Source organism: Mastigoproctus giganteus, chromosome 5 (genome assembly GCF_048544385.1).
Source record: "Mastigoproctus giganteus isolate SK-2022 chromosome 5, ASM4854438v1, whole genome shotgun sequence".
NCBI classification, from domain to species: domain Eukaryota; kingdom Metazoa; phylum Arthropoda; class Arachnida; order Uropygi; family Thelyphonidae; genus Mastigoproctus; species Mastigoproctus giganteus.
The window spans coordinates 221,261,405-221,287,622 of NC_143579.1; the positions used below are offsets into that span (position 1 = coordinate 221,261,405).

General features: G+C 35.6%; 1 protein-coding gene across 7 annotated transcripts in view; it reads right to left on the reverse strand.

The window, feature by feature from the left end:
* Srp54 (splicing regulatory protein 54) overlaps positions 1–26,218 on the reverse strand; it is a 274,433-nt gene that overhangs the window by 87,735 nt on the left and 160,480 nt on the right. For all 7 annotated transcript variants that reach the window (XR_016546991.1, XR_016546992.1, XM_090374416.1 and 4 more), the window contains 3 exons: positions 21,750–21,815; positions 3,099–3,422; positions 2,867–2,992 (listed from right to left, as the gene is read on the reverse strand). Coding sequence is in view for 5 of the 7 variants with exons in the window: in XM_090374416.1 (XP_090230542.1) it covers positions 2,867–2,992; positions 3,099–3,422; positions 21,750–21,815 (516 nt within the window). In the remaining 2 variants the exon portion in view is untranslated. The remainder of the gene's footprint in view (positions 1–2,866; positions 2,993–3,098; positions 3,423–21,749; positions 21,816–26,218) is intronic.

Sequence of the window (26,218 nt, forward strand, 5' to 3'; positions counted from 1 at the left end):
GGTAGCAGTTAACAAACTCAATAAAATCAATGAGATTATGTGGAAAAAACATACAAAGATGTTGTTGTTTGTTTGTTTGTTATTTGGTTTTTAGGAGCATTAGCAACTAAGGCCATATTGCTCCGGGATATGCGGTTGTCATTCCCTGACCTTTCCGCATCCTCCGTATTTGGTGGTGACGGGCTCGAACCCCGGTCTAATCAAGAAGCGTGTGCTACGCACTGCTGCTCCTGCCCACCTGGCTACGGAGGCGCCTAACATACAAAGAGTCAAAATTATTATTGATAACAAAATAATAGAACAAATATTTGATTTCACCTATTTGGAAAATTTAATATTAAATAAAGGGAAAGAAACCTTCACTAAACTACAAAAATATAATAAAATGAATGGAACGATTAAACCCCACTTCAGAAAACAAATGACAACTGAAACAAAATTATGACTGCACAATGTCACTTCAAAATCAGCCCTCTTCTACAGCCGTGAGACTTGGATAATAAATAAGAAAGATGCACAAAAACTAGAAGCAGTTGAAATGAGATTTTTAAGACCATTATCAGGCTTTACAAGACTAGATCATCAAAGAAATCTAGATATTCATGAGAAAAAAAGTCATATAAACATGTGTCCAGATATACTTTATTTCAGTTATGCATGAAAGTAATAACAATCATTAAGTTGTCTTCAACCTCAGATTAAGGATACTGTACTGTTTATTCAAAAGAATGTGATTTCAAAATGAAGAGGAAGCCATTGCTTGTATTCTCTTTTCCCCTCCTCCAAGGGCCAAACTGTCACATCTGCTCAATTAATATTAGTCAATTGCTGTGGTTCACTCAGTTACAGCATTTACTTTCGTAACAATGACTTCATTTTCCAATAATGAGTATATCTGTGTATAGTTGCAGAGGAAATTCATTTGATGCAAGACAATGACACCACAAAAACTTTCTTAACAGAAGACTGCCAAACTGTTGAATATTTGTGGCCGATAACCATTTGGAAAGTATTAAAGCTTATATTAAAGCTTTGGAAAGTATTAAAGTATGAAAGGAAAAGTATTAAAGCTTATCATGTGGTAAGAGACCACAAGCACATAAGCAAGACATTGATATTGAAATTCTTGACATGGTATAAGAAGGCCACTGGACAAAAACCTGACAAATTAGTCCTGCTCCAGAGTTCTGCATTTCTGTCTAGTGTAAATATGGACTCCAGCAGACTACCCTTAAATTACAACAGAGCTAATGGCTCCTCTGTCATTATACCCAATGTTCTGGTTTTCTAATTCTGCTTGCTGTGTGGGATGAAATCATCAACTCACATGAGTGAATGGAAGAAAATCTGTACAGTGTCTTGATATGGACACATCAAGAGAAATTCTCAAGGAATGTTGAGTAAGGTCAAGCTTACCCAACATTTCTTGGAGGCTATTTTGTTAGGATTGCATGGAGATGTTCTCCTCCAAACAAGATGCAACATGTAGTTCATGCACTACAGGACTCCTACCCATTTCAGTTTACAAGTTATGGCTCACCTTTATGCTACCTATCAACTCGGACGGATAGGATGGGGAAGTCCTGCTGCCTGGCCAGTCACAATCATCTGATATGGGTTACCATGACTACTCATGGAGACCCATTAAATAGCCTGGTGTATGATAAACAAGTTCAAGGTATTAAAGAACTAAAGCAATGAGCATTACAGTGGGAATGGCTGAGCATGCTAAACAGTCAAATGAAGTAATTATTATAAAATCAGTACATGAACCTAAAAACCGATTGTTTGTAGGTGTGTGTGTGTGTGCGCGCGTGCATGCATGCACGCACCCACAACTGATTTAATATGCTATTTTTAAAATTTAATGCAACAGTTGTGAATTAAATAATTTCATTTGTTCACATGTTCTATGAATTTTTTGCAGTGGTTTTGGAACATCATATATACACACATAATCTGGCAATGATTTTACGTGATTTAAATCTCTTTATTATCATGTTTAGAGGGGAAAAAAAAAAACTAGTAACTGAAGTATTGTAGTTCTGTCATTATTTTGCAAATACATCATAGCAATCTGACTATGAAAGACAAAATGTAAGGACCAAAATCAACAAATGAGGATATTGTTAAAAAAGTATTTTAATTAATCAGTTGTCTGTTAGATTTCTCCATAATCTTATATTTTTTTATATAAAGCAAAAATATTTTAAACAACCCTAATCCATTATAAAGAGGTTTATAACTAAGTTGATTCTAAGCAAATTCAACTATTTATTCCCTTTTTTTTTTTAGGAGCATTAGCAACCAAGGCCATATTGCTCCGGGGATATGCGGTGGTCATTCCCTGACCTTTCCGCATCCTCCGTATTTGGTGGTGACGGGCTCGAACCCTGGTCTAATCAAGAAGCGTGTGCTATGCACTGCTGCTCCTGCCCACCTGGCTACGGAGGCGCCATTTATTCCCTGTCAGTTACAATTTTGTCATTAATCGTTCTTGTTTTTAAGAGAAATGCAAAGGAAGTTTAAATGGAATGCTGTCTAGGTTAAATAAGTCACGACGCAAGTGTTTTTAGTTGGTACCCTGTATGTGTTCCAGGGTCACTCTGTGAGAAAAAAAATTAAGGAAATAACCCAGGTGAAAACTTTACACCTCGTTTTCAGGCTGAATAAATGAGCCATGCAGTAAAAAGCTTCAAAACCAGTTGTGTGCATCACTGGTTTGAATTCAAAAAAGCAAAATTTCCAATCAGGTGGTTGAATAGCCACCTTTATTGAACCAGAGGGGAAGGGAATGCTTCTCAGTGGTAGTAACACAACACCTCTTTAACTGAAGCAGAATTTAGATACTGAATTTATAAGGTACCTGGTTATCGATCTTGCTCGTTTTTTTGGCTTCTCAGGTGACTTAGATTTGGATTTACTCTTTTCTTCTTCTTTATCTACCGGTTCAACCTTTACTTCAATCTTTATGTCGGGGTTGTCAGGAAGACTAGAAAGAAAGAATGACAGGAATATTTCAGAAATGTCTTATTCTATTGCATGTGGTGTCACAAAAAAAAATAGCAAAAAGTCTCAAACAAAAACTTACTGCATACCTCACATCAGGATTTTTTTCCTCTTTTACCTCTACTGGTTGAAATTCTGGCACAATTTTATCACCACCACCGTCATCAGGAGTATTAACTTCTGGTCCACTCAACACATCAGTTTCCTTTTCTTCTTTAATATCTTTTTTTTTGGATTCCTTCTTTTCCTCTTTCTTAGGGGACTTATCTTTCTTAGGTGATTTTTCTTTACTTTTTCTCTTATCAGACTTTGAATCCTTCTTTGATTTACTGGATCGACTTTTAGGAGATTTTGAATGTGAACGAGATCTTGATTTGCTACGTAATGATGATGACTTTTTAACAGGGCGATCCCTGAAATAAAAATAATATATTTATATAACTATTCCTTTACGTGGATTCCATTTCAACATTTATGATATTTTCTTATTTAGTTTCAGTCACAGATGAGATCCCAAAAATGGCTATCTGCAAAATTCAGGATATACACCTAGTGAGCATATCTTTATAAATTATTCATGGAATAACTTGTTCTTTTTTAGCAAATAAAATCAAGATGGATCACAGTGCTGTCGGTCTTAAATTATAAGATTTGGCATGAAAACTGATATTCAACTGAAAAACTTTCAAGACCCTTAAAAGGAAATCACAGTCATCATAGAAACATATTGAAACATCACAACTGGGAATGTTCAGGCAGGCTGCAGAAACTGATGGGGACTGGAGGGTGCTTTTTTTTTTTTTTTTTTATGAAAACCCCAAACACAAAAGGTATCAAAACCTATAGTACTTAGTACCATGCATGGGTTGAAGGAGAAGTATGGGGATGCCGGAAATTTTGCTCTAGAGACTAAACATGGGTTTCACCACTTCAAGCCTCCAATAAGCAAAGTGGTGGTATTTAGAAGGGTGGTACATAGATCCCATCAATCCTTATTGAATATCAAGCAGGAGTTTAGGGTGACCACAGGAACTGATATATCAGTACAAGGATATGTATGGAGCTACATAGCATTGGATTTTATAGAAGAGCTGCAGTGCTGAGTGCAAAGCAGTGCTGACTTGACCAGTCCACAACTCGTAATTGGTCTCAGGAAGGTTGGAAAACTGTTATGATGTGAAAAATCCTGATACAAATCATGATACTGATAGTTGTGTGGAAAAACACTTAAAAAATATTGTACCAATAAAAGCAGACATGGGAAAGTTACTTTTTAAAACCAACTAAGTTAAGTGAGTTGGGTGATAAAGTGTTCAAGTTTAGTTAAAAGTTTCTCTAAGAAAAAAAAAAAAAAAAAGGAACTACATTATTTTGAAGTTTTTTTTTTTTTTGAAAACCTTACACAACCCAAGTAAATTCAGAGAAATGTCATAATAGGAGATTTAGAGAAAGAACATACATATTAAATAAATGGCAATAACATCTCTGCCTTTGGAGCAGTGCATTTTAAAATATTAACAATACATACTGTAGTAGCTGATTGTGGTTCAAGCTGGCAAGCTAAATATGGTGCTGTTCTTGCAAAGTCCTCTGACTGTGTGGCAGTCCCAGAGTATAAACAGAAACATTTATTATTATTATTTAGAGCAGTGCTTTTTAAATAAAAAGCACTGCTTCAAATATATATATCCACACACATGATGTACAGTGTGCAGTATCAAGGCAAAGCATAATGTGCTTCCACAATAAGAGGTTGATGTGTTTGTAGCAAACCTACTGACCATTTCAGATAAAGATTACACCAATGAAAAGTCTAATGACCAGTTTTCCATTTGTCCCTTGTAGTACCCGAATGTTAAAAAAAAAAAAAAAAAACACAGCACAATAATATTAATGAATTTTACCATTATATAAAGTTGAATATATACTTTAATCTGAGAGAACTGGCACAAGGAACCTTTAAACCATTTTTCTATTAATTTGATTCCATACGAATACTTATGGAAAAGACCATTATTGTCAAGTTAAGTGTGAATAGTGTAGTTTGTGTGTAGCCTTGAGCAAACTAAGTTTGCTACAAAAATTAGTAGACTACATTGCATACAATAGCAATGTAGTATATTGCTATAGTATGTAATATCTCATATTGTGGAGGTATTTCACCATGAGTTGCCTAGGCACTGCATTACACACAGCAAAAAAAAAACACCACTTTACAAGAAGAGTAGTGGCATATTTTTCCAATAAATAGCAATATTTATTTGAAAAATATGCCATTACTCATAATGCAAAGCCTCAGTTTGTAAGCAGTGGCTGTGAGCAAACCAAGTTTGACAGGAAATGTGTTGATTACACAGTCACCATACCACAAGTTGCCTTGGTGTTCAAATGAAAAGCTCCATAGGAGAAATATATTGCCATTTAGCAATATACATCTCTCTCTAGTATGTATTTCAATATTGAGGCAACTAATGAAGTGCATCAATCTAGTATTGCCCCTGTAATATGAAATTGATGCATTTCAAAATAAACCTGGTTTGCTCATGGTTGTTTATGACCTGGAGCTACTGCCCTACTTGTGAATAATAATAATTATTTTTTTATATATATATGCAAAAAACATTGAAAAACACCATGCCGTGGTTGGGAGTGGCGATTTTAATATACTATGCCATTCGTTGCATAACGATATCCTTAACTTTATTAGAGGTGCCAACTTAACATGAAACACTTTCAGGACTAGCCCAGAATGTGGGGAACTGAGAGAATCATCCAGGGTTCCCTTGTTCTAACTGTTTTGTAAGATTTTAAGTGCATCAGCAACCCAGACCACATAGTGCCATGTGTATCACATTTGTAAAGTGTGTGAGTGTGTTTATAGGCTAATTTGCATCTTGTTTAGGCTGGAAACCAGGAATAACTCACGGAGGGCTACTCTCTCCAAATGAAATTGGCCAACTACAGCCCTGACCAAAGGAGCCTTCAAAAATCCTTCCAGTCTATGACAGGAATCAAACCTAGACATCTCCAAATGAATGATAAGTTACAAAATCATTAAACTGTCATGGAAGACTATATTCTGTAGGGCCTAGTACATTGCAACTAATATTAATCCAAAAATTTTATTTTCTCCCATGGTAATGTACTCAAAATTAGTAATAAAAGCACTAATAAAAATTACAGTATAATAAATAATGTTATTTATTGCCCTAATTATGTGTAATTACTAAGAGAAATATATTTTTTTCATTTGTTTTACCATTGCCAAGTTTGTACTATTACCAATCAAGGGTTGTTCAATGAAAAGACATTTAAGGTTTTTAAAAATTGTACCAAGCCACTTTTTGGCATTTAGATAACTCAAATTGCTTCACTGATCCATATATACTTCTTCAAAAATTTATTTTGGCAGTTGGTGGAACCATTCAATGGCTGTTTTCACTTCCACATCCAAATTGAAACAATGTCCTTTGAGAGACTTTTTCAACAGTTGTTGTTGTTTAAGCATACTGTGACTTAATGTTGAGATCAGTTTCTTTAAAGTTTAACAGCAAAAAAACTGTGGTGTTGAATGAAAATGGCTACCATACCATTTCCTGTAGAAATCTGCAATCAATACTTTTTTGCTGCTGGATATGGAACATGCTTCCATTGTAACACTGGAAAGCTTAGACTCTAGTTGAAAATCAAATCACTGCATGCTGCTCCATTTGGAGCACCATATTTTTGAAACACCATACAAAAAATATACACAAAATCATAACAAAGAGCAAACAAAACCTATGAACTAGAATACTGATGTGTTACGTTTGTTTGTTTGGGGATTTATTAAGTCTGTGGACATAGTGTGCCAAATGTGTTAGGTTAAACTTAAATTTGTTTTTGAAGATCACCTAACACAGCTCAGTGACTGGTTTGAAAAATACTTTCCAGAAGATATGGAGAATTTTGCATGGATTCAAGATCCATTCAAGGCTGAGGCCCCATCTGAATTTACCTCTGCAGAAGAAGCAGATTTTATTGAGCTGTCTTGTGACAAGACTTTAAAATCAAAATGGAAGCAGGGAACTAACTGAGTTTTGGATATCAACAAAAGATGAATATCCGCTGCTAAGTGCAAAAGGTCAGTGAATTCTAATTCCATTTGCTACTTCATATCTTTGTGCAGCTGGGCTTTCGGCAGTTGTTGTGATAAAAAGCAAGTACCATGCAAAAATCAATGTGGAACAGGAAATGGGGGTTGCTGTGTTCAATCTGATCCCATTTGATCTGGTTTACACATTCCATTAGCAAGTAATTGTGGTTATTTAAGAATGAAATAAAAATATTATTTTTTCTTTCAATTTCTATTTGCATTATTTTTTCAAACGACTAACTAAGTTGTTAGGACATATGTTAGGTTTGGACCTAACTACTTAATAAACGGAACTGTTAGGACCTAACTGTTCCATTTATTAAGTAGTACCTAAGAAAAATAAGTAGTTAAAGAAATACCTAACAGTTAGGTATTTCTTTTGGCCTAGGGGCAGAGTGAAAAACTTACCGAGACACTAAGGGCACTGTGAGCCAAGAAAGTTTGGCTCTTAATCAGAATGAATTTGCAGAGGCTCAAACTCAGGGCTAGAGGTAGGGGTGAGCCTAGAGAGATTATTTTGAATAAAGCGTATTTCAGACCACTAACAGTAAGTGAAAGAAAAAAAAACAGGATTGTTTGTCCTTAATCACTTCCAACCACATTCCAAAAACTTACACTCATTTTTTCTTTTAATTATAAAATTTTATGTAAATTTTTGTACTCAACTAGTATTAATTCTACTCAATAATACAAATTAAGTTCATGTTTGAATTTACAGGTGTGTGTGTTATTATTTCGAAGTCACAGTATGTTTGCCAGCAAGTGAAGAAATAAAGTTTTTTGTTCTTAATAAATTACAAACGCATCACACAAACTTATGCTCATGTTTTTCTCTTTACTTATTTTATACACTATGAACTTTTTATACATAAATGCCAAGTGTTTGCATTTTTTTCTGTGCTATTTGAATTTCCTGGTGTTTAAATAACCTTAATACCCATAAGGTAACATTTCCAACTATTCATCAATATTGAAAACAGACTGAACTAGAAATATTTCACAAGAAAAGTGTCACAATTCAAAATGGGGTAGCTTTTATGAGGGTCGGGCAGCTAGGTATTTCAATTCATTTAAACTATGGGCAAATTATGTATTAAGGAGGTTGTATGAATTTTGTAAGACTTTTTTCATACACAGTACAGTTAAAGCCCCTCCTTGATCAAGTAAGTAATAAACTGTGAATTTTCTTTTGTTTCTCCTGTAAAATTAGCAGTTTTTGAGTTGTGTCACTTTTCTTGCAGGGGTGCAATATATTATGCTTATATTAGTTAGTTAGTTAGTTATTTGGTTTTTAGGAGCATTAGCAACTAAGGCCATATTGCTCCGGGATATGCGGTGGTCATTCCCTGACCTTTCCGCATCCTCCGTATTTGGTGGTGACGGGCTCAAACCCCGGTCTAACCAAGAAGCGTGTGCTACGCACTGCTGCTCCTTCCCACCTGGCTACGGAGGCGCATTATGCTTATATTTTTGGGTTCAGTAGGTCAATTACTCTATTGATGCTTTGGTGGATAACAGTCAACTCCTTCAACCCATGCACGGTACTAAGTACTATAGGTTTTGATACCTTTCGTGTTTGAGGTTCTCATAAAAAAAAAAAAAAAAAAACAAACAATACACACTTTTTGGAATTCACAAGGGCAAATGTTTCCTGAAGAAATGCTCTTGTGGGTTCTCTACCTTTACTTTATTTATTGTGGATGTGAAGGTGCATCAAAAAGTTGGTCCTTTTTTATTTTATGATTTTATTTTAACTTTTAAAGTATCTTGGTAAATAAACAGCAGAATTGCATCTTACTAAATTTAATTTTGATTGCCACATTAATATTCTGGTAAGTTTGCTGGTACATGCGTTCCCCACCTCAATGGAATTGTCACAAAGGGAATCGATGCAGAGAATAATTCAATAAAGCTTTTAATTCTGTTATACGTGAATGATTCTTATATAAATTTTAGCAATGTGCATTACAGGCAAGTTACCACTTTGGATAAAGGGATGTTAAGTGGTAGGTGACACAGAGTAGCTACAAATGGCCATCACTCTTAATAAACTAATGTTATGAGTTAATATTACTAATGTTTCACAAAGATGGGTCTTCCCCTAGCAACTGTTCTTGATATTTATTTATGATACTGAGGTAAGCTTTTAAATTTAATGGTTAAGTTTGCTGATGATGCAAAGATGGGCAGGGTGATTAATGACATTAATCTGGGTAGTGCCAAACTCAAGACCTGAGCATTATAAAGATTTTGGTGTAACTGTATAGTGTGGTATGAAAATCTCTGAAATTCATATTGTATGAAGTGCCACTACTTTATACAATGTCATAAAAAGATGATTATGACATCTAGCATAATGCATATAGGTACAGTCATTTTAGGACAGATGAAGATTTGTTGGAAAGGGTTCAAGGAGGAAAAACAAGATTAGTTCTTGGGATTTCAGGATGGCATTGGATAATGGATAGCAACAAAACTTGGATATTTCTAAAGATTTGACTTGATTAACAATAATATTTTATTAAAAAAACTGTTATATTATACAAGGATCAACTTTCAAATGATTAACAAGTTTTTTGTTAAGTTGTTCTATTATAATTAAACTGAGAAATCAATCTTCACCCCTTATTATATGTGAACGAGAAGTACCCCAGGATTCTTCTCTGGGCTCTTATTATTTTTTATCTACCTAAATGATATAGTTAAAATTAAAAGTTAGGCAGATGACATTAAAAATCAATCACTCTATCAATTCGGTAGAAGACTATAGTAGTCTTCTACCGAATTGATAGAGTATATAGTAGTACTGCAGTATTTTTAATTATAAAGTTGGCTTTATCTCTATTTCGAGGGAAAAAAAAACCCTATTTTTGATGTGCCAGTGTCTTCTTATTACACAGGAAGCTATTATTAATAATTATTAATACAATTTGTAAGCAATTTAGGAAACAACCTGAAAAATTTTCTAGGTATAATTATAAAATTTGTTGGAACTTTAAGCACAGAATTTTTAATAAAAATTTAGAAAATGACAATATTCCCATTAGAATATATCTCATTCATGTGGAATCCTCATGAGCCTGGTAGTAAAACTTCTTGTATATAGTAGTTGAACAAATACAGCATAATTTTACTCAATATCTTTGCTACAAATTAAAAACTTGTGATTTGACTCTAATTAATTATCAAGAGGCATCAGAAATTTGGCTTGACTGGTTTGAAAGACGATCACCCTTAGATCTTCAAGAATGCAATAACAAAATACTACTTTTATACTACAAAATAACACTGCAATTTATTAACTTCAATTGCTGTTTTAGAACAAATGGGAAAACTGAGTTGTTTAAATTTCATAAAGCAAAAACAAATTATTTTCTATTATATTTTTAATAGGGTAATGATATCCTTATTATTTATTTTTTATAATTTATTATTTATAAATTTATTTATGATACTGATGTAAGCTTTTAAATTTAATGGTTAAGTTTGGTGATGATGCAAAGATGGGTAGGGTGATTAATGACATTAATCTGGGTAGTGCCAAACTCAAGACCTGAGCATTATAAAGATTTTGGGGTAACTGTATAGTGTGGTATGAAAATCTCTGAAATTCATATTGTATGAAGTGCCACTACTTTATACAATGTCATAAAAAGATGATTATGACATTGTTTAAAGCAATGGCTAAGTGACATCTAGCATAAAAGGGAAGATGAAGTTACTGTAGAGTTGTTAAAATTGGGAGGAAGAGACATAACACAAAAACTGGCAAGGCTTTTCACAAAGTGCATTAGAAAAGGTGTGACGCCTAAGCAGTGGAATAAAGCAATCATAGTTTTGCTGCATAAGAAAGGAGATAAATCAGAAATTGGAAATTATAGACCAATTAGCTTGTTATCCCACATCTACAAGTTGTTCACAAGGGTCATTACTAACAGATTAGAAAGAATACTTGATGAGAATCAACCTAAAGAGTAAGCTGGCTTTAGGACAGGATTCTCAACTATGGATCACCTTCACGTAACATCACAGCTAATGGAGAAAGCAAATGAATATAAAACACCATTATGCCTGGCATTTGACTCCATACAGAATAAGGCAATGTTTCGGGCACTGGAAAGACAAGGCATAGATACCCCATATATTATGATTTTGAAGAAAATATATGAGAGTGCTACCTCCTTTATTAGACTAGACAAAGACAGTAGGAAATTTAAAATTGAGAAAGGAGTTCGACAAGGAGACACAATATCTCCGAAGCTGTTTACTGCTGCCCTTGAGGAAGCTTTCAGAAGATTAGACTGGTCGCAGAAAGGAGTCAATGTGAACGGAGAGTACCTAAACCATTTACGATTTGCAGATGACATTGTGGTCATAAGCCACGATCCCAAAGAATTAGAGGAAAATCTTAATCAGTTATGCACAGTTAGTAAGGATTTTGTACTAAAGATGAATATGGCTAAAACAAAAGTAATGATGAACAAGTATGCCACGGAAAGGGAAATAATGATTGAAGGAGCAGTAATTGAAAAGGTGGAGTCATATACTTATCCGGGACAAGTTATTAGCTGTAATAATGATAAATGGCTGGAAGTCAAGAGAAATAAATTTTGGATGGATAGCATTCAGGAAATATAGTCACATACTGAAGAGCAATATCCCAGTTTGTCTGAAACGTAAAATAATGAATCAATGTATACTCCCCACCATGACTTATGGAAGTGAAACTTGGGCACTCACCAAAAGAATGGAAGAGAAGCTGAGAACTACACAGCGAAGAATGGAACGAATTATACTGGGAATCAGACTGTTAGATAAGAAGAGAAACACATGGATTAGGTAGCAAACTCAAGTAAAGGACATTCTTATCAAAACTAAAGAACTAAAATGGTCTTGGGCAGGACACATGGCTTGAAGATATGATGACAGATGGACTAAGAAAATAACAGAATAGTACCCAAGAGGAGCTAGAAGAAAACCTGGAAGACAAAGGCTGAGATGGATAGATGAAATTCACGAGTTTTTGGGTAGTAAATGGATGGCCAGTGCTCAAAACAGAAGGAACTGGAAAGTTGCTGGAGAGGCCTTCATCCTGCAGTGGATTGAAAATGGCTGATGATGATGATGATGAATGAGATCCTTAAAACCACTAGACCTGGAGTATTCTGATAACTTTAACAAACACCTTTAAAAGGTTTGTAAAAAGTGATATTTTTCATATCTTAATCCTGTTTTTATATTTAGTTTATTTCTAAAAATTACAGAGTTACCTCAATCTTTATCCATAGGATTACTTCTCTTTGAAATTTCCAACTCAGACCTTTTATTACGCACAGTTTAAAGCAATTAAAATACAATTAAATGTATTCAATTCTCTAAGCCCATGAATGACCAGACATCCCTGGGATCACAGCTGAAGGCTCCAGCCCGACCCCAGATCTATCCAATTCATCACGTAACCTCGAGAGATTGAAGACATTGTCTCAAAATTAAAAATTATCATGAAAATACGATGATGAATATTTAATTAAAAAACTATACTTTCCTTCCTTAAGGGACAAAACTTTGACATACTGTCCTGATCACAGGTAGGAATCAAACTGTCTAACGTGAACTTTCCCCACGCTATTTATTACTGAGAAATTACTTTTTAATGTGCATGTGTGCAAAGGTCCACGAAGCTGAGATGCGAAATGGTCTCCGTAGCTTTTAGGTAGAGGATTGAATTACGATTTACCCCCACAGGTACGCCCCAGGAACCAGGCAGTGGTTGAGTTAGAATACTGTCTTAAAGACATGCTAAACAAGGATTTATCAATACAACAGATAAACAGAGTTATAAATGATACAAGGGATCCACATTTACCTAGATTAACTAAGAATGAAAGTTAGGGTTAAGGAAATTAAGGGAAAATAATGACCTAATAATTCAGAAAGCAGACAAAGGGATATGGTAGTTGTGGTGAATACAACAGATTACACTAATAAATTGTATGACATAATATCAGATAATACGACTTATCAAGAAGTTGATATTTTGGTATTTGAAGATCATGCTAAACAATACAAATCCCTCATTGATTACAGGAAAAAAAAAAAAAGACTATATTTCCATGGCCCAATTAAAAAATCTTAAAGCCAGAACTAACATTTTCCTACATTATTTGAACAAGTAAAATTGCATAAGGAGGGCCATTCCACTAGACTCATTGTGTCATATAAAGGTTCGGCATTTTCTTCGTTAACATTACACTTGTATTATATAATAAAGTCGATGAGACAAATATTAAATTTTAGTGTAAAAAATTACAATACATTGTTTACATATTTAAAGGATAGAGGAGGGAGACAAATTATTCTCTTTGGATTTAGTGTCGCTACACACTAATGTCAATATTCACTATGCATTAGATACTATATGAGACCTGTTTAGCAATAACTCGGTTAATATAAATAAGACTAAATTTCCAAAAACAGAGATTTTTAATTTAGTAAAATTTTTAGTTCAAGCAAATTATAATGCCTTCCAGGATAAAATTTACAGACAAATATTCGGATTACCCATGGGGCTTGGTTTGAGAGGTCTTATTGCCGAAATATATTTAAATAGAATAGAACAAATATATCTAACAGTTTTTACTCAACATTACTTTTTAGATGATTTATGTGATGATTTATTTAGATGACATTCTTATTACATTGGATGAGGATATGACGATAATATTTTAGGAACGTTTAACAATGTGCATGCGAGGTTAAGGTTCACATTGGAGAAGGAGGATACACAAGCAAAGACAATAAATCAATAAATTTTTTAAACTTTTCATAGGATAGGGTAGATATAGGATAGATAATAGAGGCAATAACAATAGGCTTGGGGAAAAAACACTTTATTATGATTCCATATGTCCATCAATGGTACAAACAGCTCAATATTCTTTTGAGGGACACTGATTTTAGAGTAATAGCGAAGCCCATTCAGAAACTTCATTCCGTGCTGAAATGGTGTTCTGCATTCTCCTCTTCAGCTATGAAATTGAACGATGTAGTATATTGTGCCTCGTCATATGTGGGATCTATGAGTGCCTTTTACACATGCATCTGAAACAACATGCTGCATTGGTAAGGGCAATGATATTGAATGACGGTACAGACACTGTGTCTGAACTGTCATTCCATTCAATAAACAAGGATCACGTCATCCTGTTTAACAAAGCTAAGGTTTTGAAAGTGCAGCACAAGACTTTTAATTGCAGAAACCTTAGAAACGAGAATCAAAACTAACGCAATTAACATACAGAGACCATTTCTAACCTCAGATTTGTGGACCTTTGCACGCACATGCATTAACAAGTAATCTCTCAGTAATAAATGCATGGGGAAAGTTCACATTAGCCACATTGATTCAGACCTGTGATCATGACAGTATGACAAAAAGTTTTGTCCCTTAAAGAAGGAAAGTAGTTTTTTAGATAAATATTCATCATTGCATTTTAGTATTTTTGTGATAATTTTAACACAATGTCTTCAATCTCTCAAGGTTATGTGGTGAATTGGATAGATCTGTGGTAGAGTTGGGGCCTTCAGTTGTGATTCGGGGGGGGGGGGGGGGGGTCTGGCCATTCATGGGCATGGAGAATTGAATAGAATTGTATTTTAATGAAGAATATATAATTTCAATCATTTTAAATCATGCATTAGAAAAGGTCGGAGTTGGAGAGTTTTGAAGAGAAGTAAATAATTTTTAAAATCTGATTTAAACATAGGATATACTGAGTCATTGTTGCTCTTGGTTGTTGCTCTGAGTCATGGTTTATTGACATACGAAACATGCTTTGATTCAAGATGTCTTTTTAATTTTGATGGTTTCATACTCTCCGGAGCCAATAATTCATTGCATATCAAACAAAGAGGTTGTTCATTACCCTTACAATTTTGAACTGTAAAGCCAAATTGAAGAAAAGACTCATCATATTTTCTTTTTCGCACATAAGATGCCTGTTTTCAGTAGCGGATTAAAGATCGGTTGAGGCCCCGGGCGCAGAAAATATTGGGCCCCTTAAAAAAACAGAGAGAGACAGGGAAAATAAAAATACATGTTAACCATTTTTTTAAATAAATAAAAAATATTATGTACTATTAATGTTTTATTTCCAATAAAATTTTAATATAATATATGTATAATATAATTAATAATAGCATAATAATAATCACAAAGTTTTGAACTAATAGTTGAACATATTAGTTCAACTAATTTGTTGGGGTTTTGCGTATAAAGTTGGGGTTTTGCGTGGGCCCTTCAGAAGTTGGGGCCCAGGGCGCGTGCCCGGTGCGCCTCGCCATTAAATCTGCCTCTGCCTGTTTTTCAATATTTTGTCCTGCCTGAGAAGAGTTTGTAGCATTATTATCTGCGTCATTGCTATTCTTATTTAAGTTCAGCCATTTATCCATGGCCAAAAATTATTTTGATCCTAAAATACAATAAATATATAAAAATAACATATTGCATATAATAATTGATTTATTAATTACCGAATAAATAAAAAAAAACTAAAATCTCGTTACGGCGGAACACTGACAATTGACTACACTAGAAGAGCGTCAATACTACACTAGTTCACATTACAGTCAGTGTTATTGAATCATAGTCTCGCTGCACGTGTGGGCGCGCATTCCTCCCTTTGTTTGTGTGCAGGTGTATGAGTGTGACTCTGCACAAATACGCATCTAGATGTTATAAAATCGTGTATTTAAATATTTGACATTAAAATCTCTCGCGACCCCAGAATTTTGCTACGCGACCCCAAATGGGGTCGCGACCCATAGTTTAAGAAGGCCTGATCTACAGAATATGTGATCAGACTTGGTTCATCTGTAATATGCCAGAGTGGGTGACCAATCAGTGTTACTACCCCTGAAAATGAAATGTTAGTTGCTGTGGCATTTACTCAAATGCCCACGAAAATCAAAAAAGAGAGCTTCTAGTGAGTTAGGCATTCTCCACAGATCTTTGGGTCATCTGATGCAACGTTTAGGTTTGAAAATGTATCAGCCAAGATTAATTCATGGATTATTAAAGGATGATCTGGATCGCCATTTACAATTCTGCGAGGTAGTTTTGAATGAAGAAAGACAAGGTGATGGCATCATTTGAAAAATTTGTTGGTCCGAGGAAGCAAATTTTAAACTGTCAAGCACTGTTAATAGGGCATAACTGTGTCTATTATTCAACAGAAAACCCCCATGTAACAATTGAAGAACAGTTGCATCAACCTGGGGTTACAGTTTGGGCAGGCCTTTCTAGTAAAGGGGTCATTGGCCCTATTTTTTTCAGTACAACTGAAAACCAACACCTGTATCTTAACATGCTGAAGGACACTGTTATACCAGAATTATGACTACAGCATGCTAAATGAGGATTTCTTTTTTCAGCAAGATGGGGCTCCTCCCCACTATGCTGTAACAATGCGTGATTGTCTTGACCAAGAATTCCCCCATAGGTGGATAGGTCGACGAGGGCCAGTTGAATGGCCACCACGATCACCAGACCTCACCCCAATGGACTTCTTCTTTTGGGGTGTTATCAAAGATAAAGTATTTTCAAGAAAACCATGCACTGTTCATGACATGCTAAGAAATTGATAACAATAAAGACCTCTGTGCCAAAGTGTGCTTGAGTGTAGAAACTAGGGTACACGAATGTGTAAATGTTGAAGGCAAACAATTTGAGCACTTAAGAGATTGTACTTAAGTGCAATTTGTATGTCATCCTTATTGTGACTTAATAAAGCTATTGTAATAATAATAATAATAATGTAATAATATAATAATCATAATTTCGTAATCATCAGCATGTTTTTTTCCATAATAAAAACTGTATACCTACTTTTGCACCTCCTTGCATATTGTGCAAAAAAGGATAGGTGGGATAGGACCAGGGTATGTCTGACAGGGGCAAAAGGTGATGATGTTTTAGAGCAGATGGACACAAAGGGTGATTGTTTGTTTGCTTGGCAATTTTTTATGTGCATCGGCATCTATGTCCATAGTGCGTCACACAAATGGTGATATTGTACATGTTGGCACTAATGACATTAACAGTAGATTTGAGGACTTACTTAACAAGTACAAAACAATGTTGAGAAAAAGTTGTGAGGGTTAAATTTGAAAGTATCTGTAATTCTACCCAGATACAATAAGAGGGAGTATATGATGAAATCCTTGTCAATCAATTTGGCCTTGGAGAGATCATGCAAGGAGCATGAGACAGAATTTTTCTCAGAGTGGTCTTGCTTCCTGACAGGAGAGACTGCTTCTACAGTGATGGGATACACTTAAATAAAAAGGTTCCAAGAATATTTACTGATGCTAATGAGGGAGTGTTAGGTGGGTCAGAAAACTACTAGCTTGTGTGTGGGGGGAATAAACAAACTAATGGGTTAACATTAGCTGCAGCAGAAATGAAAGTGATTCTTGCACCACTTCTATTGGATGATGGAGCACCCGGGAAAGCAAGGTGTCAAAGGCCTGCTGTGGATTATGGAAAATGAGGAATACACGGGCTGTGTTAGAGTAACTAAGAACATGTGCATGTTTACTTGCAAGTACACCAATGCTAGGAACATAGTAAATAAATTTGATAAATATGAATTGCTGGTCAAGCCATCAAATGCAGATATTGTGGGGATATCAGAGACATGGTGTCACTCAGATATAAGGAATGCAGAAGAGAAAGGGATTATCCTCTTAGTTAAGAAGCACATAAAATCTAAGGCAGTGCATCCAGTTGACATGGGTGGGCAGTGGAATGTTGAGTCAGTTTGGTGTGACTTAAGCACCGAGAAAGCAAAAATGAGGGTAGGAGTGTGTTATAGGCCGAATGACTGTGACAAGTCATTTGGCCAATAACGGAGACAGAGTAGACCAGTAAATCAGAATGTCTTAAAATGGGGGGATCTTAACTTTCCAGTAATTAAATGGAACTAGCGGGTTATGTATGTATGTACCTGTCTGAGGTGGCACCAGGACTAACGTCCATCTCTACCGTGTACTCTGTATTCAAGTAGAACATCTACAAATAGGCTTGCAGTATAATGTGTGTTGTTAGCATGTGTAAAAATATGTAAAACAAAGAGGCCATTTTATCACCAAGAAGCAGACACCATTTGGGGCGTCTGCTTCTTGGTGATAAATCTGCCTCTTGACGCCTATCCCTGGCAAGAGGAGCCAGGCCTGGGTCTACTTCTCTAACTGTGCATTTAATCACAAACACATTGCGCCCATCGGATGTAGTGCAATACCGATGGGCCATCTTCCCACTTTCAGGCTGCCCACACCTGGAAGCTCCAAAAAAAAGTAACTCTCCTCATGGACTTGATGGAGATAATCCCACATCAGTTACATTGCCTAATGCCAGCAAAAAAAAAAAAAAAATAAATAAATAAATAAATAAATAAATAAATAAAAAAAAAAATAAATGATAATAGAAAATATAAAACATATAATTATATATAAAAAAAAAAAAATAATTTCCCCACCTAAACTTGACAGAAACAATCCCGCATCAGTTACTTTCTGATGACAGCAAAAAAAAAGGTTGGCAAGTCCGGGGGAGTGCACAGTAACTAACATATACCTATTCATTGCTGCTATTAAAATAAATGTATGCAATAGGTATCTATTGCATAGATTTATTTTAATAGGGAAAATTCTGGGGTCTGCCAATCAACAAGTGAAAAATGCAATGGATACCAAAACAGCTAATTGTTTTTTCTGGAAAACCCTTCTAGCAAATTCTTGAAATTAATTAAAATGTGTAAGATTTGACAGCAATAATGTTTCTGTTCCTCTTATAAAGCACAGGCACAACATTTCTGATAGCTGTTATAAAATGCTCATAAATTGAACACTTATACAATATGTTCCAATGTTTCCAAAGCATGACAAGAACAATGAGGATCTGATTCTAAACCTAATTCACATAACTTAGCTCTCAAAGAGCCACGTCCTGTTATCAAGAAAGAAGTTTCCATACGAATATGAAACCATTTATTCAATTAATTATTAAAATCGAACTTAAGACTAGGTATAAATAACCTGGTCACAGCACCAGTATCACTACAGTTCCAGCGTTCTTGCCAATTTTCCATCAATCGTTGCATCACTGGTTAAATACAAAAATTAAATCTGCATACAGTACTAGTACGTTTGAACCAGACAGATGCTGCGTAGCTCAGAATTGATAAAAATATTACCTTATAATATAAGTTAAGCACCCTTTTGCCTAGCCCCCATTCCTTTCTGGTAATTCTAACAATTGAAGCAGTAAAGTTTTTAATTTTACTACTTAAGTGTTCGATATGAGCAGCGAAGTTGAAATTATCATCTAACATAATCCCCAGATATTTAACCTTAGGGACCAGAGGAACATGTTTATTAGCAATCAATACTCGAGGTGGAATGTTATAATCAAGCTTCCCTTTGGTAAGCATCAAACTGTCTTGTCTGGGGAAATTTTATAAGTTTATTATCCATTGCCCAACTAATCAGCCTATCTAGCACAATCCCAATTTTACTTTCAACATCCCATCGACATTTACCTTCTATGCATAACACCAAATGATTTGGCTTAGAGATTCGTTCTTTCAGAATATCTATCTTAGCCTTTAGTATCGTTCTCAACAATAACTCTTTGTACGACATTTGCTAGTTTATTCCAGTATATCATACTCCATCTACATCTGTGCCTGTCGCAACACGTAAGCATGAGACATGAAGTCTTAATCCTTCTCGATAATAATTTAGTTTTTCAAAAGCAGTGTGGTTGAGAACATCTCTATCTGTTTGCACCCCGATCCTGGAGGTAGAAGGCCTGGGACTTGCCCTGGCCTGTCAATCCACTGCCAGTTGTTCAACTAGAACTTCTTCTTCGGACTCTTCTTCAGAAGAAGTCTCCAGAACCTTGACCAGAGGCTCTGGAATCTTCCTCCTTCTGGTCATTATAATTTGTTGGTACAAAATGATATGAGAGAACCACAACAGGGCAGAATCTGACAAAATGAAATAAGGCCAATATAAAGTAGAATTTAGAACAAAACGCATAATGAAGCTCACCCTGCCAGGTGTGGCAAGGGGTGGGGGGGGGTTCTTGAAAATAAATAAAAAAAAAAAAAAAAAAAAAGGCCAGCACATACCTTGCATCACTCTGCTCCTCACAATCTGCACCAGGTGATAAATTGCATCCTCTATAGACATTCCTTTCTTGAAACCAAATTGGTTTCCAGAGAACTTTTTAACTTCATATTTAATCAAGCAATTAATTAATAATCATTCATAAATCTTGTCCAGCACAGAGAGCAGAGCAATGGGTCAGTATGGGCAGGTTTCATCTAACAATCTATGAGGATGGGGCCAGAAAGAAACTTTGTTAAAGCCTTCAAAACAAATTTATGTGGTAGTTTGATGACAACAAAGAGGAGCTAGGGAGAGTATATATCGTGTCTCCTGTCTTAAATTAAGATCGAACTACAGCTGAGGATGGCCTTCTGGAGGAGTTAATGTGTGATTGAACATGGTTAACAATAAGCTATAAACTCCTCTAATCTGTATGGTCATACAGGAGTATAAACAGAGCATTTATTTATTTACTTATTTCAATTTCCAGGTCAGTCTTAATAGGGACTTTATCAAACACTTAGAGTCAGATAAGAGGGACATTATCAAACACTTAGAGTCAAACAATTTTCTATGCAAATTCTTACAAGATTTGAAGCTGGCTCACACAACATGAGTAATAGTGTCCTGGAGAATCTTCCTCTAATACTTAAGCTGACAGCAAACAGCTTTAAATATGAAATATTACTAAGTGGAAAGTTATAGAAAAAAATAGTAATATATAAGGTAGAAACTTATTTTTAAACAATGGATCTCATTGTTTAGTGCAGATTAGCAACAAATCATTTTGGTGAATAATGTGAATAGGTATTCATCATTTATAACATTGTCATTAGTTTTTGCACCAAGATCTAGTTTTTGATTCCTGTTCTTGCTTCACTATATGACCTCTCCTGTTGGGTAAAAACAAGAGATGTAAAATGGTTGTTCCTACTCAAGTGAATAATGCAAGGAAATGTTTCTGAATATGATTTCTTGGTAGCTGTATTAGATTTTTTGACATCTTCAGATACAGTTAAGGTCCTTGAGTAATAAATGCAAAACTGGAATGTAAAGCTACAATCCATATTGTAATGCAGCTAATAGCAATGCAGACGTAACCCCTCACTCATTGCTATTATTTCTCAAATCCCAATTCAGCTGACTAATAAGATACTGTTTAAGATAAATAATAATTATAAAGCATCAAAAAACATCTGTCCATGATGGCTAAGTAGTGAATTACAGAATGAAAATTTTGCAGTAATTGGCATGGATTTTGGGGAAGGGATGGAAAATATTTAACAGCATGCCTACAATTTTTAAGTACTTCATAAAATTAACAAAATAATAAAAAAATAAATTGCATTACTTGGATCTGAGTAAAAAAAATTAACGAAAAGCAAAATTTAAAAAAAAAAAAAAAGAGAGAGAGAGAGAGACAAACACATGCCTGCTTCTACTCCTGCTCCTTTCCCGGCGGCGAGGACTCATGGATCTTCTTCTAATACGTCGTTCCCTGTTAAAATAAACAAAACATAGCAAATATTAAGCAACGTAATGAAATAGTAATGAAAGATTCAAAAATATATAGAGTGAGATATATAAAAATGATATAGCCATTTAAATATAGGAGACATGCTTTGTTTTGCTGGAGGGAAACCATTTTCTTTTACAGTTATGTAGTCTCTTGGGCCGGATTACTTTCATTTGTTCTGTATATTTCTTCTGCCATACTACAGGCAGAAGGAATGTAGACCTTTATTTATTTCACATTTATTTTCATCTTTTAACCATAATGACTCCCCCCAACCTCTGATACATAATAGTAAGAAGCATAACCAAGAAAAGGTCTTGGTGATACCTCTATTTAGAATTAGTAGCACACTATCTGCACTACTACTAATTCTTATTACTAATTAAACAGAAAAGGTCAGTATCAGAAATCATATTCACCTCAGAGATCAATATTATACATCAAGCCTATAGAAAAATAATTCATTTTGCTGAACACTAAGAATATGCAATTGCTTATCCTTTGTGTCATTTTATCATTTTCATCCTATACTGTAATATATTTATTTTCATCTTTGCTAGGCTTTACATACCAACTAAGTATTACTGTTCATGGTTTAGGCCTAAATGGATGTCAGATGAACTAATGAGACATGTGGTAAAGAAGAAAAATGCATGGCATACATAAAAATGAATGGGTGACATGGAAGCCTACGATAGATATAAGCTGGTCTGTAACCAAGTCAGTTTGAGCACGAGGGTAGCCTGTGCGGACGTAGCTTTTTACCGCTCCTGGAACAGAGAAGCTATTTCTGATTTATTTTGTTTTATTAGCTTAAATTGGCATATTAACTTATTTTCTAGAGTAGCTTTATATTCCTATTTACGATACTTAGTTTAAAGTAACTTAGATAGAGATTTTGTAGGTATTACTTAGTATCGGTAAGGGTATCAAATCGACGTGTTTACCATTCGTAAATTGCCACCATTGTTACGCGATACAAAATATCTCAAACTAGATAGCATAAGCTTAATATAGTATAGTACATAATACTGTCAATTAATCAGTAAAATCTATTAATCTTGTTGAACTTCATTGTTAATTAAACTGTACTTTTAACTATACATATAACGACTTAGGTTACGTAACATAAATATTTAGTAAAAATAAATAATTAATACTTAACTTGATATGGAAGTTATATAAAGGGATTTTGTAGATAACACTCGATACTGAAACATAAATATAGTGTTATAACTGTGTTGGGATACAAGTTTAGGGTTTTAATTTTGTACTGAAATTGGGGCCCATCAAACTCTCAGCTGCCCACACCAATGCCAGAGCTTGCACTTGGTCATCACGCAACACAGCTGCAGCCCCCAAGGCAGAATGCGCTGGTCCCAAAGGAACTAGTAGTTGTTGGTGACTCTATTGGTCAGGGAAATGGGAAACATGCTTTGTAAAAAGGATAGGTGGAACAGGACCAGGGTATGTCTGCCAGGGGCAAAGGTTGATGACGTTGCAGAACGGATATCATCTTTTAAGGGCACAAAAGGTGATATAGTTGTACACGTCGGCACTAATGATATTAAGAGAAGGAGACCGGCGGAATTACTTAACAAGTACAGGTCACTGTTGGAAAAAAAGCTGTGAATTAGGGTTGAATTTGAAAGCGTCTGCAATTCTGCCCAGACACGATTGGAGGGAGTATATGATGAGAGCCCTGTCAATCAATTCGGCCCTGGAAAGATTGTGCAAGGCTCAAGGGGTTGAATTTTTTCCAGCCTGGTCTGTACTTGTTAACAGGAGAGACAGCTTCTACAGGGATGGGATACACTTAAATAGAAAGGGTGCAAGAATATTTGCTGATGCTATCGAGGCAGTGTTAGGTGGGTTGAAAAACTGCTAGATTGGGGGGGATACAAGGACTAATAGATTAACTGTAGCCACTGGCAGAGGTGAAAGTGATTCTTGCACTGCTTCTATTCTTGCACTGCCTGGATGCAGGATATTTCAGAGACTGCTGGGAATCATTGGGGTACAAGTAAACACATGGGTTTTGTTAGGGTAGCTAAGAAAAAGAACAGGTGCATGTATACTTGCATGTACACCAATGCTAGGAGTTTAGTAAATAAATTTGATGAATTTGAGGAATTGCTCAAAACATCAAAGGCAGATATTGTTGGGATTTCAGAGACGTGGTGTCACACAGATATAAGGAATGCAGAACTGGAATTTTGGGAGTACAATGTCTACTTTCTGTAGACATTGTAGACAGGATAGGAAGGGGGGGGGGGGGGTTATGCTATTAGTTAAGAAATACATAAAATCCAAGGAAGTGAAGCCAGTCGACATCGCTGGACAGTGCAGTGTCGAGTCAGTTTGGTGTGACATAAGCATTGGGAGATCAAAATTGAGAGTAGGAGTGTGCTATAAGGCCTACTGACTCTGATGAGTATAATAAGAAACTGTACAGGGAAATAGAGTGGGTCAGTAAATCGGAGAGTCTTATAATGGGGGATTTTAATTTCCCAGATACTGACTGGAATTTGAGGGCTGGTCACTCACACACTAGCAAGGCTTTTGTGAATTTATTGGATGATTGTTTTCAACATCAGCATGTTCGGGAGGCAACTAGAGGGAGTAATACTCTTGATTTGATTATCAGTAGTGATTCTTCATGCATTAAGAATCTGCAGATAAATGAACCACTAGGTGGCAGTGATCACAGTGTGCTGAAGTGGGATTTACTCAAAGAGGTAACTACCATTAGGGGTAAAGGGAAGGGTTATTGCTTTCGTAAAGGCGACTACGATGGACTGAGACAGTATTTAAATTCTATACAGTAGGACCAACTGATGATGTTACCAACAGCAAATTCAAAATGGGAAGCATTCAAAGAACTTATCTTGGAAGCTACTAGGCTTTAAATACCAACTAAGAAATACTGTTCAAGGTTTAGGCCTAAATGGATGTCATATGAACTAATGAGACACATGGCAGAGAAGAAAAATGCATGGGATACATACAAATTAACACGTGACACAGAAGCCTATGATACATACAAGTTTATCTGTAAACAAGTTACAAAGGAGGTTAGGCAGGCGAAAGCAGTTTACGAGATATCTTTGGCAAGGGATGCGAAGAAAAACAGCAAAGAATTCTTTACTCATGCAAACTTTAGAAGGAAGGGGTTGAATCAGATTGGTCCACTTGATATCGATAGGTCAACTGTTGATGATCCTGCTCAGGTAGCTAACAAACTAAATGAATATTTTGTATCGACATTCACACATGAGTTATTCAGAGAGGGGAATGCCAGAGGTGTATTCAACTCTGACAGTAAGCTAGAGAATCTTGTAATAACTGAGAGTAAAGTGGAGGAGAAATTGTTGAAGATAAACACAAGAAAGGCACCTGGGGTGGATGGGATCTATCCAGTTATATTAAAGGAGGCAGCAAAGGAAGTAAGCAAACCCTTAGCCATAATTATGAGAGCTTCCTTGGACTCAGGGGAGGTACCCATGGACTGGAGATGTGCTAATGTGACCCCAATTGACAAAGGAGGATCAAAGGCTGACACAAGTAATTATAGACCTGTGAGTTTAACTTCTGTTCCTGGAAAATTAATGGAGGCACTGGTTAAAGAAGCACTGCAGGATCATCTAGACAAGACTTCAGTTATAGCTCGGACACAGCATGGTTTTGTTAAGGGGAAGTCTTGCCTGACCAATTTGATTGGATACTATGATGCAGTCACAAAAGAACTGGATGCAGGGAATAACTTTGATATTATATACTTGGATCTTAGAAAGGCTTTTGATACTGTTGCACATGGAAGAGTGCTGCACAAATTGGAGCAGTGTGGCATTGGAGGCAAACTGCTGCTATGGATAAAGGGGTGGTTGAGGGGGAGAAGACAGAGTGGTAATCAATGGACACTGCTCATCGTGGACTAATGTTATTAGCGGAGTCCCTCAGGGTTCAGTATTGGGTCCATTATTGTTTTCTGTATTTATAAATGACATTGATGATGGTATATGAAGCTTAATGTCCAAGTTTGCAGACAATACGAAGGTTGGGAGGGTTGTCAAGGACACTACTGTCACTATGCTGCTGCAACAGGATCTGGAAAGGTTGAGCAGATGGGCTGAGAGGTGGCAAATGAAGTTTAACATTGACAAATGTAAAGTACCTACATATGGGAAACAGCAACCCCAGAGCAACGTATCAACTCTGTGGTACTAAACCTGACAGTGGTAGAGAATGAAAGGGACCTGGAGGTGGTTGTGCAGGCAGATATGAAGTTCTTTGAGCAGTGCAGATGGGCTGCAAGAGTAGCTCATGGTGTATTGTCAATGATATATAGGAATTTTTCTAGCAGGGATAAGGAGGTGATTATTCCC